This window comes from Trypanosoma conorhini (genome assembly GCF_003719485.1).
Source record: "Trypanosoma conorhini strain 025E chromosome Unknown Tco_14.4_contig_00135, whole genome shotgun sequence".
NCBI lineage: Eukaryota > Euglenozoa > Kinetoplastea > Trypanosomatida > Trypanosomatidae > Trypanosoma > Trypanosoma conorhini.
The window spans coordinates 1-11,644 of record NW_021704215.1 but is presented as its reverse complement, the minus strand read 5'-3'; the positions used below and the strand labels follow the sequence as shown (position 1 = coordinate 11,644).

Here is an 11,644-nt window from a genome sequence, read left to right as displayed (position 1 = left end):
GAGTACGGCTGGGGCAGTACGGCCTGCAGCTTTACTGGCCGTCGTTCTGGGCGTCGTGCGCGCTGATGGTTTGTCTCATAACTGCACCCGGGGCGCAGCCGCAGTCACTGTTGGGCTCGCACCTGCTTGCTGCTCTGTTTGTTGTTTCTTTGCCCACGCAACGGGGTCTCTTGCGCAGCCCATTGGGCAGTTGCTGGCCAGCGTCTTCGCTGTAGCTCTCCTTACCCCTGCTTGCCTCTTGTTTGGTTGGTTTCAACCCTCGAGTTCGGCCACAGCTGTGCTTGCCGTCTTTCACAAACAGGGGCGAAGGCACGATGCGGGTTACATCTTCCTTGTGACGCCTGTGCTGCTTGGCGGGCTTATTGTGTTTGCTTGCTCGTGGCTGATGAACAATCTTATACCATGGCGACCATCCTATCCCCTTTGTTGGTGAATCCGTTGACGGACTGTGTTCCGTTCCTTTTCTTTTTTGGTACTTACTTCCGATGCCACGGCTCATCTTTGGCGAATTATTTCACACGTTTTTCCCTTTCCCGTGTGTGGGGGTTGGGCGTGTTCGCCGCTCTGCTGGGAAACGCGTCGCCGCGGCGGCCGATCAAAATATCAGAACCGCGTGGGTGCGCCTGGGGGAGGCGGTGGGATATTCGTGCGGCGGCGCTGGGGGGCGTGTGTGCGTGCATGCGCCGGAGGCCCGAAACTTTGAATAAACCGGAGGGCATCTTCCCGTAATACCGCCCGCAGCCTCATCGCTGCGGCTCCGCTCAACCGCCGGAACAGGGAGTCTTTTTTTTTTCTTTTGTTCGTTTCGCTGGCCATTTGATTTTTTCTAAAAAGTTGTAAAAAAAAAACGAAGATATTTTCTTCCTGGCGCGGTGACTGTGCCGTGTGGCGCGCGGAAGCATCTTTTGGCTGGACGGGGCCCAGTGGGGGCGCGGGGTGCAGCTTCTCGCTGCTTCCAACCCAAGCAGGTGCTCTTGGCGACGCGCGTTTGTTCTCTTCCGGCGTTTGCTGCACAGGCGCGCAGAAGGAAACGAATAGAAAAAAAAAAGGCAACAACCTTTTTTCTTTTTTTGTCTTTCACGTGCCGTGTTGTGTTTGGAGGCTATTGGCAGAATTCACTATGTTCCCACTCTGCTCCTCAGTGTTTGTTCTCTTTGCTTTTTCATTTTATTTCTGATGCATGCTGGGCGTGCGTCTGCTTTAGAAGCTCCGTTACAATAGTGAAAAGTGGCTGGTCACTGACGGCGCAAAAACTCCCGTTTTTTTTTTTCTATTCTCCCGGCAAAACTTTTGCGGTAGCTGCGACCACCGGCGTTTGTGGTGTGCTAAGTTGTGATTTTAACTCTCGTGTGCGTGGGTGACTTTGCTCCCGTGCGGCCGCTCTCGCCGTGGCAGCCGCCAGTTCTTTGGTGACCTGCAGCATTTGTGTTGGTCATTGTTTTCTTCCCTTCTTTTTTTTGTTTGCCGAACTGCTGTCGCCGGCGCCGGAGCGTAGCGTGTTGCGTTTCTGACACCGAAGTAAGCGGAGTAGGAAAAAACAAACACACACACACAAGAATGCCTGGCATCCTTTTCACCGCGCTCCTTCTTCTACTTGCGGTGCCCTCTGCTTCGGGGGCCGGCGCAGGCGGCACTGCGGGGTTTGTTGCCGATGGGCACCCGCCGGATCACGTTCCCGGCGCCGGTGCGGAGGACCCAACGGGGCCAGGGCGGCTGGAGGAACTGCCCTCTCGCCCCCGCACGGACGCGGCGTGCGCACGGAGGTATGGCGCAGGAGCAGTCTTTGCCAGCGAGCGCCAGCGCTGCGCCTGGCGGCTGCCGTCTGGTGTGGCGCTTCCGGCGCTGCGAGCAACTCCGAATAGTGCCGTTGACGCAGATCGGTGCGCGCTCCTGCGGTCGCTTCACGTGATGCTGTCCACGTTGCGACCAGAAGGGGCGCCGGTCATGCCCGTGGCCTCCGCTGGCGTGCGCGGGACGCCAGTTCTTTGCGGTGGCGTTGATTTACGTGCGTGGGCTGTGGGCCATGCGGGTGGCCCAACTTCTTCCTTTGCGGCCGCGGCCGCGAGTGCGATGCCCCCCTCTCACGAGGCAACGCGCGGCCAAAGCAGAGGCCAGCCAACTCCTGTGTGGGCCGTTCTCTTATTAGTTTTGCTCGGCACCCTGGGCGCCGCCTGTGTGGCCGGAATTGCCGTCCTCGCACGTGGGCTTCGCCTTCAGCGTGCACCACGCCTCTCACGGAGGGCCGCCTCCCAAGTCCCAACGGCGGCCCGCGAGCAACGGGCCCATTCCTCTGCGGGGGACCTCCAACGCGTCGTCTGTGCGACCGCAAACGCCTGACACGTCACCCGGCGCGTTGCCACGGCCGCTTTCGCCCTCGTCGGGCCGTGAGGGCTGGCGGCGGCCGCAGCGTCGCTCGGACGCCTCGGTGGGGCCAACGGCTCCATTGAGGGGCCTCGGGGCAGCGCCGTCTCCGTGCGCCGACGCCCGGCCGTCCCCTTCGCCTCGGCGAGTGGGGCGAAGTCACTAGCACGCCTGGATGCACTCCCTCTTCTGCTGACCGGAACGATGGAGGCAAGCCTGCAAGTCTGGGGATACGTCTTTGCTCTTTTTTTTATTGATTCGGTTTCTCGTTGGGGTTTCTCGTTATTGCCTTTCTGTTAAACAACTAAAACTAAAGAGGAAATAATAACAGTAAGTGTTTTTTTTTTCGCTTGCGGTCAGTGTAACTTCCTGCTGGTAGCGGTAGTGACAATAAGGGGGAATGCGTATCTGTCGTTTTGTAACAGTTTGAATATTCTCCGCCGCAGGTCCTTCTGCTCCCCTTTGTTTAAGCGGAGGGAGGGCGAGTTAACGAGGAGGGCCGCGCAGAAGAATTCCTCACAGTATTATGCGCACATTATGTACATATGTACTCTGTTTTGGTACCTGCTGCGTCTCTGCTTTTGTGGATGGGCGAATTGCGGCGGGGCCATGAGAAAAGAAGAGCTGTACTAGCAATATCTGACTTTCGTCCCGCCATTTTACAAATTGTACTTCCCATGCGGTTGTTTCTTGGGCTTTTTTTTTTTTTGTCAAGAGGAACTGACGTTTCGCCGGCACAAAGCTTGTAGGTGGCTTATTCACTGCTCTACTGTGGGTAATTAAGAGATGCGGAGCCCAGGTTCCGCTGGGACCGCCAGGGTGGGAGACGAAGGTTTGGGATGTCGCCCTAATCCTGATGACGGACAAGCGCATCACTCATCGCTAACCGTACTGCGAGCCGAGGCCGCATATCTCCCTCGCGAGAATTCTTCCTTCATTGGCTCACGGACCCATGATTCTGACGTGCAGGGGCACGCTACACATGTTGAGGAACATGCACCTTACGGAGACACTACGATCGAGACGACGGACGCTTTTTTTTCAGTGAAGGCAATCTTGGGACTGTGGCCCCCGCTGCATGAGTTCCCGCGGTGGTATTGGTCTCGACTAACGGGCTACGACCGATCTAAGTACATGTTTGGCTTCTTTCCTTCGTGGGACTTGTTGGTGGCTTTTGTTTTTGCCTGTGTTTCGATGGTTGTGTTGGCGCTCATTGAGTTTTACGTGTTCCATGCACATGAAAGTCACCTGAGCATTTTTCTCCCCTCCTTTGGCGCTAGTGCAACCATTCTTTTTAGTGTTCCTGGGGCGCCCGTGGCACAGCCCCGTGCCTTATTCTTTTCCCACGTCTCGGCAGCAATTATTGGAGTTTGCTTTGCGAATATTTTTCAGTTTTTGAATGACGAAACATTTGGGTTTAAGTGTGTAGCGGCCTTGGTGGTTGGGCTACATCTCGTGCTCGTGTGTTTAACAAATACGTTTCACCCCCCTGCGAGTGCAACGTGTGTGTCGGCGGCTCTTGCACCACTCAACGCATATTATCACGACCAGGGTTTTTTGTTTGTTGTGTTCCCCGTTCTCCTTGGTTGCATTATCTTGTTTTTGTGTGCGTGGATATTGAACAATATGCTAGAGAGTCGTTCTCCATACCCCAAGTATTGGTGGTAATTCCAATCACAAAACTCGGTCAGCGGTGCTTAAGATGCCAGGCTCTTTTTTTTTTCATGCACGCTTCTTTTTGCTTTATTATATATTTTGCATGCTTGCCCTGGTGGTTATGCAGCACTTGCTCTTGATGTTTTCCTTGTCTTATTCTCGGACCAGCTAGCATCTGCAATATATAGAATTCTTCGTTGGAGAGGAGTGTGGTATTTATTCTTTTTACTGTAGTTGGCAGGAGGTGTGTGTGTGTGTGTGTGTGTTCAAACGTTTTTCTTGTTTCTATCGTTGTTTTTATTGGGGAAGCGGGAAAGAAGGCAAACGGAGCTTCCGCATGGAGCTTCCTGCCAGACTTCTTGTTGAAAGCGCACCGAAAAGGCAGCGGTACAATCGTGTGGCGCACATTCTCTTCGGTCTCGGTGGAAAACTGGAACTTTGCCCAGACACGCGTCGTCAGTTGTTGGCGGCCGCGGTGGAGTACCTTACGGGCGGTTTTAGTGTATGCGACATTGAAATGTTTCGTCGTTCTTGTGGAGAGCATCCTGACTGGCCCGCGGGGGAGTGTATAATTTCTGCGGCGCAAGAAGCTGCGGTACGTGCACGTGCAACAGCCGCTTTGCAGTCCGCCCTATCATGTTTGGAACTTTCATCTGTCGAGGATGATGATGTTGCGTCGCAGCAGACCCCTTTGGTGACCATGAAGCGGGGTCGTTTAGAATCGAAAGAAGTACGTGAAGTACGTGAAGTACGTGGTCAGTTGCGGGTGGCGGAGGCTTACGCCGATTTGCATGACTACGGGGCAATGAGTAAGGCCATGAGTCGTCTTTCATTATTGTCATCTTCACTGCAGCAATCAGCGGTGAGTTCGAATCGGGTGGAAACCATCCTTGTCCAGTTGGACGTTGTCCGGCGCAGCGTGGAGCTGTGGCTGTGCGCAGGTAACTTGGAGGCTGTTCGGGGCCTTGTTGGGAACGCTACGGCTACCCTTCTGACACAAGCTGCGGAATGCCTTTTGCAGGCCCAAGGTTGCGGTCCATCGCCTTTGGCACCGCAGCAGCGAACCGTGGAGAGTATGATGTCTGAAATGGAGGACCACTTGCTCATTTTATCAATTGTGCGAAGTTTGTGCATGTTTGCGGATCAAAATTTTTCCGGTTTTGCTCGCGTGTTTACAGGGAATGGTTTACGAGTCGCGGGATGGTCCCCTGCGGTTGAGGAGTTCAACAAGAGAAGGAATTCTGTGCAAGTTGCTGCGTCACTCGGCGGTGGTGTTAACGCCTCTGGGCCATTCTCGGGAATTCACCATTTGCGACAACTTGTTGAGGAGTCGATCACTTCAGGGCCACAGCTGGGGGTGATGGTGTTGTTTTGTGCCTTTGCGGCGTTGCCACGCGCAGAGGCGTTGGAGTTGGTTACCCGGATGGATGTCATGCCTCTCTGGGAGGATGTGCCTGAGGCCAATGCGCTCGTTCAGGCGCTACAACTAGCCAAATGGGACGAATTTTTCCGTGCAGCCTCCGTACTGAATTTCTCGTTTTTAAAAACGGATATTTTCGCTTGTAAACATAGTGATTTTCTCCACCGTTTGGTTGTCCAGTCTGTTATCTTGGGATACGCCAATGCGTTTTTGCGCCTTGACATGCGGAAGGCGGCGGACCAGCTGTCTATCCCACTTGGAGAATTACAAGAAGTTTTGCGCGAGCTTATTCTAGAAGGACGTCTTCAGGCGCGAATGGATCTCGTAACTCGGGTGCTAACAAGTGCCAGGTTCAAGGGGGACCTAGAAGGCCATTCCCCGCCCTCTTTGGCTCTATTGGACTGCATTCGTCGTAGCGACGCGGCTATGACGGAGGTTGAGCAGTCACTTCGTATTTTGTCAATGCACCGAAATTGTGCGTGGGACTAAAACAAGAAGAGAAAAAACCCTCTTCCCCATTCATCGACCCCATGCCATTTTCTCTCCTTCTGGCGACACGAGAAGTAGTTGGTCTCGTTTTTGTCATTATGCTTTTTTTTTTCTTGACTTTGTGTAAAACGATTTATTTGCTCTTGAAATTCGCTCCTTCTTCATCCCCACCCTTTTTTTTTTCCTTGGCACCCCCACGCCTATTTTATTGTTATCTTTGCTGTCTTCCGACTGCTGGGCCTGCCACGGAGTATCCCCCGTGCCTGCTGCCTCCTGCAGGCGGCGTTGAGGCGTGATGGAGCCCCGCGCAAAGGCTCCACGCCATGAGGCGAAGGGAACCTCCGTGAACGCCATTTTTGCCCTGACGGGCCCAACGGCGGGAGTGTTGCGCATTCGCGCGGACCCGCCCCTGCCACACCCGGGCACTATTGATGACGCCGCGATGTCTGTGCTAGCTGGCTGTTTTGGGGCGGTGGCGGTGCCGGCCGATCAGTATTGGCGCGCTGCGTCGCAACATCACATGTTGTTTCAACCCGCTGATTCTCGCGCGCAGGCGACGGCTCACCCGACAGCGCCTTCCACCTCGTTGTTGCTGGCCACACGAGCAGTGAAGCGTCCCGACCCAGCCGCCATCCAGAGCTCATTTTACGGCACAAGACTAGACGCCATCTTGAGCCGCCGCTACATGGTGAATCACGGCTCCCTTGTCATTGCGGCAGACAATGGTAGTGGATCTGGCGGAAAGATGTACAACACGCTGCCCCGGCAAGAGTTGTCTTCCTTTATTGGGGCAATCCCGATGTGCCACCAGCGCAATCTCTACGTGCTGGTGGATGAAAACGCCGCGGTGGACCCCTACTTTGATATTGATTGTCCTGTGCCATTTAAATGGATGAGGAAGAACAGAGGAGACGAGGCAGAGTTTGCTGCGGGGGAGAGACTGCACTCAGCGCCGTTATCGTCGCCATCTCTGCAGGTGGACATGGCTTCTGTTGAATACTGCCTGGGTCAGATATTGCGTTTCTTGCGGGATAAAGTAGAGGCAGAAACAGGGGCTAAACTGCGGGAGTGTGCGGTCTTGACGAGCTCCGTGATTGTACACAACGATGTGAGCGTAAGCGAGAGTGCCGGGAACGACGTGGTGGCGCAGGAGGTGCAAAACGAAGGGGAGGCAGTTCCCTTGCTTAACCCCCGCGATAGCAAGCTAAGTTTTCATGTTCATTTTCGTATGGAAAACAATACGGTCTTTGCCAATGTGCGGGAGCTGCATAAGTTTATGTCGCGAGTTCGAGAGGAATTAGATGTGGCTCTTTCATCGACGGAAGATTCTGACTCTGTTTGCCTTTACCGTATGCTGCGGCGGTGCATTGACTTTGCCGTCTACACGCGTTGGCGGGCGTTTCGGTTGCCGTACAATGTGAAGGCCCCACTCTACACAGAGTTTTCTCCCGCAGACGCCGCGGCGCTTGACCTAATGATCTTGGCTCTCTCGCAATCATCGTTGCGGTCGGTTGCTATCCCAGAGGTTGACGTCGGCGCGGTGGCCCCGTCGGTGGTGCAACATGTAGATCTTTCTTCCTTACAGCAGGTGGCTTCACCAGTGCAGCGACAGCATCAACTCCGCATGATGACGAAGCTTTTCTTTCTTTTCCGGTTTTTCCTGCCCGTAATACCGGGCAGAACTGCGATGGACGACAAGGATCTTATTGATTTCTTGTCGAAGTATGCGCCATCTTTTCCAGGTGAGGACGAAATAGATGAGAGGTATCGCCAAAAGGTTGCATCCACCGTATTTAATTTTGCCGCGATTCAGCGAGAGAACACTCCCGTGGGAGTGAGCGAGGAGTCCAATGCCGGTTTGCTTCGTCTCATTGCGTTGGAACAAAAGTCGAGTGAGCAACGAAGCGTAGAAACATGTTGTGATCCGTTTGTGGTGCCGCGGCCCCCGCGCCGTGATGGTGTTCGTGTGCCTGTCCTTGATAAGCGTGTGAAGGACCTAGTGGCCGAGGTTTTTCGATGCCTGTGCGCCGCATACGATGGTTGTGGCGGAGGTGGGGTTATGGTTAAAGCTGGTGGTGAGACTGGCGGCACACGGTGTGGGGGGACGCCCCCTGTTGTGGGGGAGCGGGTGAGTGTGCAGTACCAGGAGGGTATCCGAGCTTACTATGCGCAACAGAAACTGTCGAGGTATTGCCTGAATCAAGGCCGTGAGCATCGTGGGACGTATCCACAGTTATACTTGACGTACGCGTCAATCAAGTTGCGTTGCTACAGCAACGATTGCCATCATAGTTGCCTTGCGGTGCGGTGGTCGGCCGAGGCCGAGGAGGCGGTGGTGGGGCCAAAAGCAATAATCCTTCCCGTCGACGAGTGCGGGTACCCAAAGTACGAGAGATTGGCTCAGATACGTCAGATGCTCTTTCCACAACTTCCCTTGGAGGAGCTGTTGCGACGCTACGGCCCTGTGGTTCTTGGGGGGCCGCGGCAGGAGGAGCAGCCGGTGTAGGAGGCAGCAAAGCGCGATGGGCCGAAGAGGGTCTTCTTTGTTGATTGCTTTCCGTTTTTTCGCTTGGACGGAGAGTTGCACTTTCTTACATGGAGGCAATCAAGTACGACGAAGCAAAAACAACAACAAAAAGACTCTGAGGACAAAAAGAAGGTTGGAAGCTTTATTTTGCTTCTCCATCTCTCTGTGTGAATCATTTCTCTTTGGGACAAGTGCCAGGGCTATCCCGTTGTATTGCTGATGCCCATCGTTGCTCGCTGGTGGGAGTTGCTCATTCATGTCAGGCAGACTTCTTTCTGAACGTGTGATGTGTGTGAAAAGTAGTCACGTATTGCGTTTTGTTTTTTTGTACGCTTTTTTTTCCTTTTCTGTTCGTGGCCCTTTGGATGTTTTCATCTGGACTTTCCGCTCGATTTCCCTCTTTGGTTTCCCACCCTCTTTTCCTGAAGGTTAAGCAAGCCACGCAGACGACACTTTCACCATGAAATTTGTCTTGATGGGGGCTCCCGGCTGCGGGAAGGGGACGCAGAGCCCTTTTATAACTCAGCGCTACGGCGTCTGCCACCTGTCAACGGGAGATATGCTTCGAGATGCCGTTGCAAAGCAGACCTCATACGGAATGAAGGCGAAGGCCACAATGGATGCTGGGGGGCTTGTGTCAGACGACATTGTCTTCGGCATACTGAAGGAGAGCATTGCGAAGCCCGAGTGTAAGTACGGCTACGTTGTTGACGGTTATCCCCGTACGTTACGGCAGGCGGAGCTAATGGAGGAAGCAGGCGAGAAAGTTGACAAGGTCATCCTATTTGACGCCCCTGACGATGTCATAGTTGCACGGACCAGCGGTCGCTGGATGCACCGTCCGAGCGGTCGCACTTACCACGAACTGTTTCTCCCGCCCAAGGTGCAGGGCAGGGACGATGTGACGGGTGAACCGCTAACACAGCGCCCTGACGATTCCAAGGAGGTTGTGAAGAAGCGCCTTGAGACGTACCATAAGGAAAATGAGCCCCTGATCACGCACTACAAGGAACAAGGGGTCTTTGAGCATCTCGATGCCAATCGTCCTGTCGAGGCTGTGCGCAAATCCGTCATGGCTATTCTTGACCCTGTTGCCATCCGCCTAGGGCTAAAATAATCCACTAAAGGAAGAAATATGTGTTCATATATATATATATATATATACATAAGTAAAAATTATCCCCCATTCACATATGTATGGATGTATGTTTATCCATAACAACTAGGCCTAGCCAGTAACAAAAGAGAAGAAGAGGATAAATGTCTTAGCGACTAGGGGCCCTGGCCCACTTTCAATAGAAGGAGGAAGAAAAAGATCAACATCGAAAAAGAAAATATCTAATTTTTTTGTTTCTTTTTGGAATTTTTAAGCCTGATGTTCGTCTTGTTTTCCTTTCTCATTTTTATTTTATTCCTCTTTCTGAGGGCCATAGGAGAGTTTTTTATGGGTATAAGTCTTTCTTTTTTCTTTGTGCCGGCGCTATTGTTGTGATTGTTTTTTTTATTACTTCACTTTACTTTACTTGCTGTAGCGGCAGCGGAGGCAAGATGTGGTGCATACGCATTAATACCTGTGTAGAGATGGATGTCTGAAGGGCCTCGCGTCGAAGCTGGGAGCTTACTTTTTCGGTACATTTCATTTACTTTCATCCTTGGTGTTGTTGTTTGTCTGTTTTTTTCTTCTCATCCTTCCCGTCAAATTGTGTCCGTGTGTGCGGCTCCAAAAAAAAAAGGCATGGGTGAGTTGCTGACACCAGTACTTCCTGTTCAAAATGTGCGCCACTGCTAATTTAATGATGAGCACGCCACTGGCCACGGGCGATCTTCCTCCGCTGTGCCGCTGCCTACGGGTGCGCGGTGCGACTGCAATGGCGGTGGGACTTCGCCCCTGGAGGCGGGGACGGTAACGCTGACAAGGGTGCGTTCAATTGGGTCGCCACGACTGATATTGGTGAGACGAAACTTTGCCATTACAGTACAAGTGTGGCCTTGCTTGGCTTACGGTCTCCGTCGCGATTTCCATTTTTTCTTTTTCTTTCTTTAGAAAGTCTGTATGGGCATTCGCACTCGCTCCAAATGCATATTACCGGCTTGCTGGACCGCTGAAATTTCACCTCGCTGGTAGGTGCTATCGGCAACTTCTCTATCTCCTTACAACGTTGCGCCCTTCCTCCCCTTCTTCATTACACTCCTTTTTTTTTGCGTGTGTCTGCGTCTTCCTCCTCTCTCACTTGTGCACTGCCCTCACTCTCTTGTTCGCTGCACCCGCAGCAGCAGTGCCGGTTTAAAAAAAAACAACTGAACTCCTTTTATATATATATATATATATTCTTAGGAATTGACTTGACGGCGTGGGCGACCGCCACCAACTTCGAACACGCCCCTTCCCCACACGTGGAGGCGGGGAAAAGAACCCCGGCCCCCGACGGGTGGGGAAGGGCAGCGAAGTACGTACATCCTCCGCTGCGCCGCCACACAGCATAGATGACGTAACGCAACCTACTGCATCCCTCAAAGTAAATGCATAACTCGCCAACATGGTTGAAACGGATGGCTCACCTCACCCTGTGCACGCCGCTTTTTCTTAACTACGCCCTGCCAGAGCGCTTTCCGCACCATGCGAGGGCGGGAGCTCTCACGTTTGCTGCACTGAACACCGCGCCAATGACATTGAAAAACAACACTATAACATACCAGTGGGGTGTTTTCCTGGGAAGGCATGTTCCTTAACAGCGGCTATAACCTTTTTGCCTTCCTGAAAACAGAGACAGTTGGGCTTCAACGAGCCTTTGCGTGCCAACCGCTTTCCACCTGCCGTCCATTCTTATGCGTCAGCGTTCTTTTTTCCCTGGGGAAGGAATACCCCCTTTTTTTTTTGCTTCACGTGTGGAGCTTGGCGAGGAGGGCGTGGCGCGACTTCTGCCAATGGGTGCACTCACGGCGTACGAGACGGAGCTGGTAGAGACTGCCGTGCCGCTTATAGCGGGGGATGTTGAGGCGGGGTTGCGCTTTGCAGCTGGAGAGCCTGAGCCGGCCCTGTAGGCGCGGTGGCACACCGCACGCACGGTGCGCCACGCTCTGTCGTTTTTGTTTTACTAACGTGCCCCGTACACCCACCCACCTACATACATGCAGACGTGCGTACGTAAGGACGGGCCTGCCGCGGTCGCATGGCGTTTGCCGCGGTATGG

The 11,644-nt window shown here is 53.4% G+C and overlaps 7 protein-coding genes across 7 annotated transcripts, besides 3 other annotated features; 6 read left to right on the top strand and 1 right to left on the bottom strand.

Moving 5' to 3' along the window:
* Position 1: 1 nt before the first annotated feature.
* On the top strand, positions 2-433 carry Tco025E_03110 (HPP family protein; the record flags this gene model as incomplete). Its single annotated transcript, XM_029370032.1, has 1 exon — positions 2-433. A coding segment is annotated over one exon (432 nt), but the record flags the coding sequence as incomplete, so codon positions are not given.
* Positions 434-1,557: 1,124 nt separating this feature from the next.
* Tco025E_03109 (uncharacterized protein) lies at positions 1,558-2,337 on the top strand (the record flags this gene model as incomplete). The annotated part of the gene is made up of 1 exon (XM_029370031.1): positions 1,558-2,337. The coding sequence occupies one exon, from the start codon at positions 1,558-1,560 to the stop codon at positions 2,335-2,337; it is 780 nt and encodes a 259-aa protein (XP_029229955.1).
* An 810-nt stretch (positions 2,338-3,147) lies between these two features.
* Positions 3,148-4,029, top strand: Tco025E_03108 (HPP family protein; the record flags this gene model as incomplete). Its single annotated transcript, XM_029370030.1, has 1 exon — positions 3,148-4,029. One exon carries the CDS (start codon positions 3,148-3,150, stop codon positions 4,027-4,029), a length of 882 nt encoding a protein of 293 aa, XP_029229954.1.
* A 232-nt stretch (positions 4,030-4,261) lies between these two features.
* Positions 4,262-4,283: a microsatellite.
* Positions 4,284-4,354: 71 nt separating this feature from the next.
* Tco025E_03107 (uncharacterized protein) lies at positions 4,355-5,926 on the top strand (the record flags this gene model as incomplete). The annotated part of the gene is made up of 1 exon (XM_029370029.1): positions 4,355-5,926. The coding sequence occupies one exon, from the start codon at positions 4,355-4,357 to the stop codon at positions 5,924-5,926; it is 1,572 nt and encodes a 523-aa protein (XP_029229953.1).
* A 295-nt stretch (positions 5,927-6,221) lies between these two features.
* Tco025E_03106 (uncharacterized protein) lies at positions 6,222-8,432 on the top strand (the record flags this gene model as incomplete). Its single annotated transcript, XM_029370028.1, has 1 exon — positions 6,222-8,432. One exon carries the CDS (start codon positions 6,222-6,224, stop codon positions 8,430-8,432), a length of 2,211 nt encoding a protein of 736 aa, XP_029229952.1.
* Positions 8,433-8,913: 481 nt separating this feature from the next.
* On the top strand, positions 8,914-9,570 carry Tco025E_03105 (adenylate kinase; the record flags this gene model as incomplete). The annotated part of the gene is made up of 1 exon (XM_029370027.1): positions 8,914-9,570. One exon carries the CDS (start codon positions 8,914-8,916, stop codon positions 9,568-9,570), a length of 657 nt encoding a protein of 218 aa, XP_029229951.1.
* Positions 9,571-9,596: 26 nt separating this feature from the next.
* Positions 9,597-9,621: a microsatellite.
* Positions 9,622-10,763: 1,142 nt separating this feature from the next.
* Positions 10,764-10,782: a microsatellite.
* A 551-nt stretch (positions 10,783-11,333) lies between these two features.
* On the bottom strand, positions 11,334-11,644 carry Tco025E_03104 (uncharacterized protein; the record flags this gene model as incomplete). Its single annotated transcript, XM_029370026.1, has 1 exon — positions 11,334-11,644. A coding segment is annotated over one exon (311 nt), but the record flags the coding sequence as incomplete, so codon positions are not given.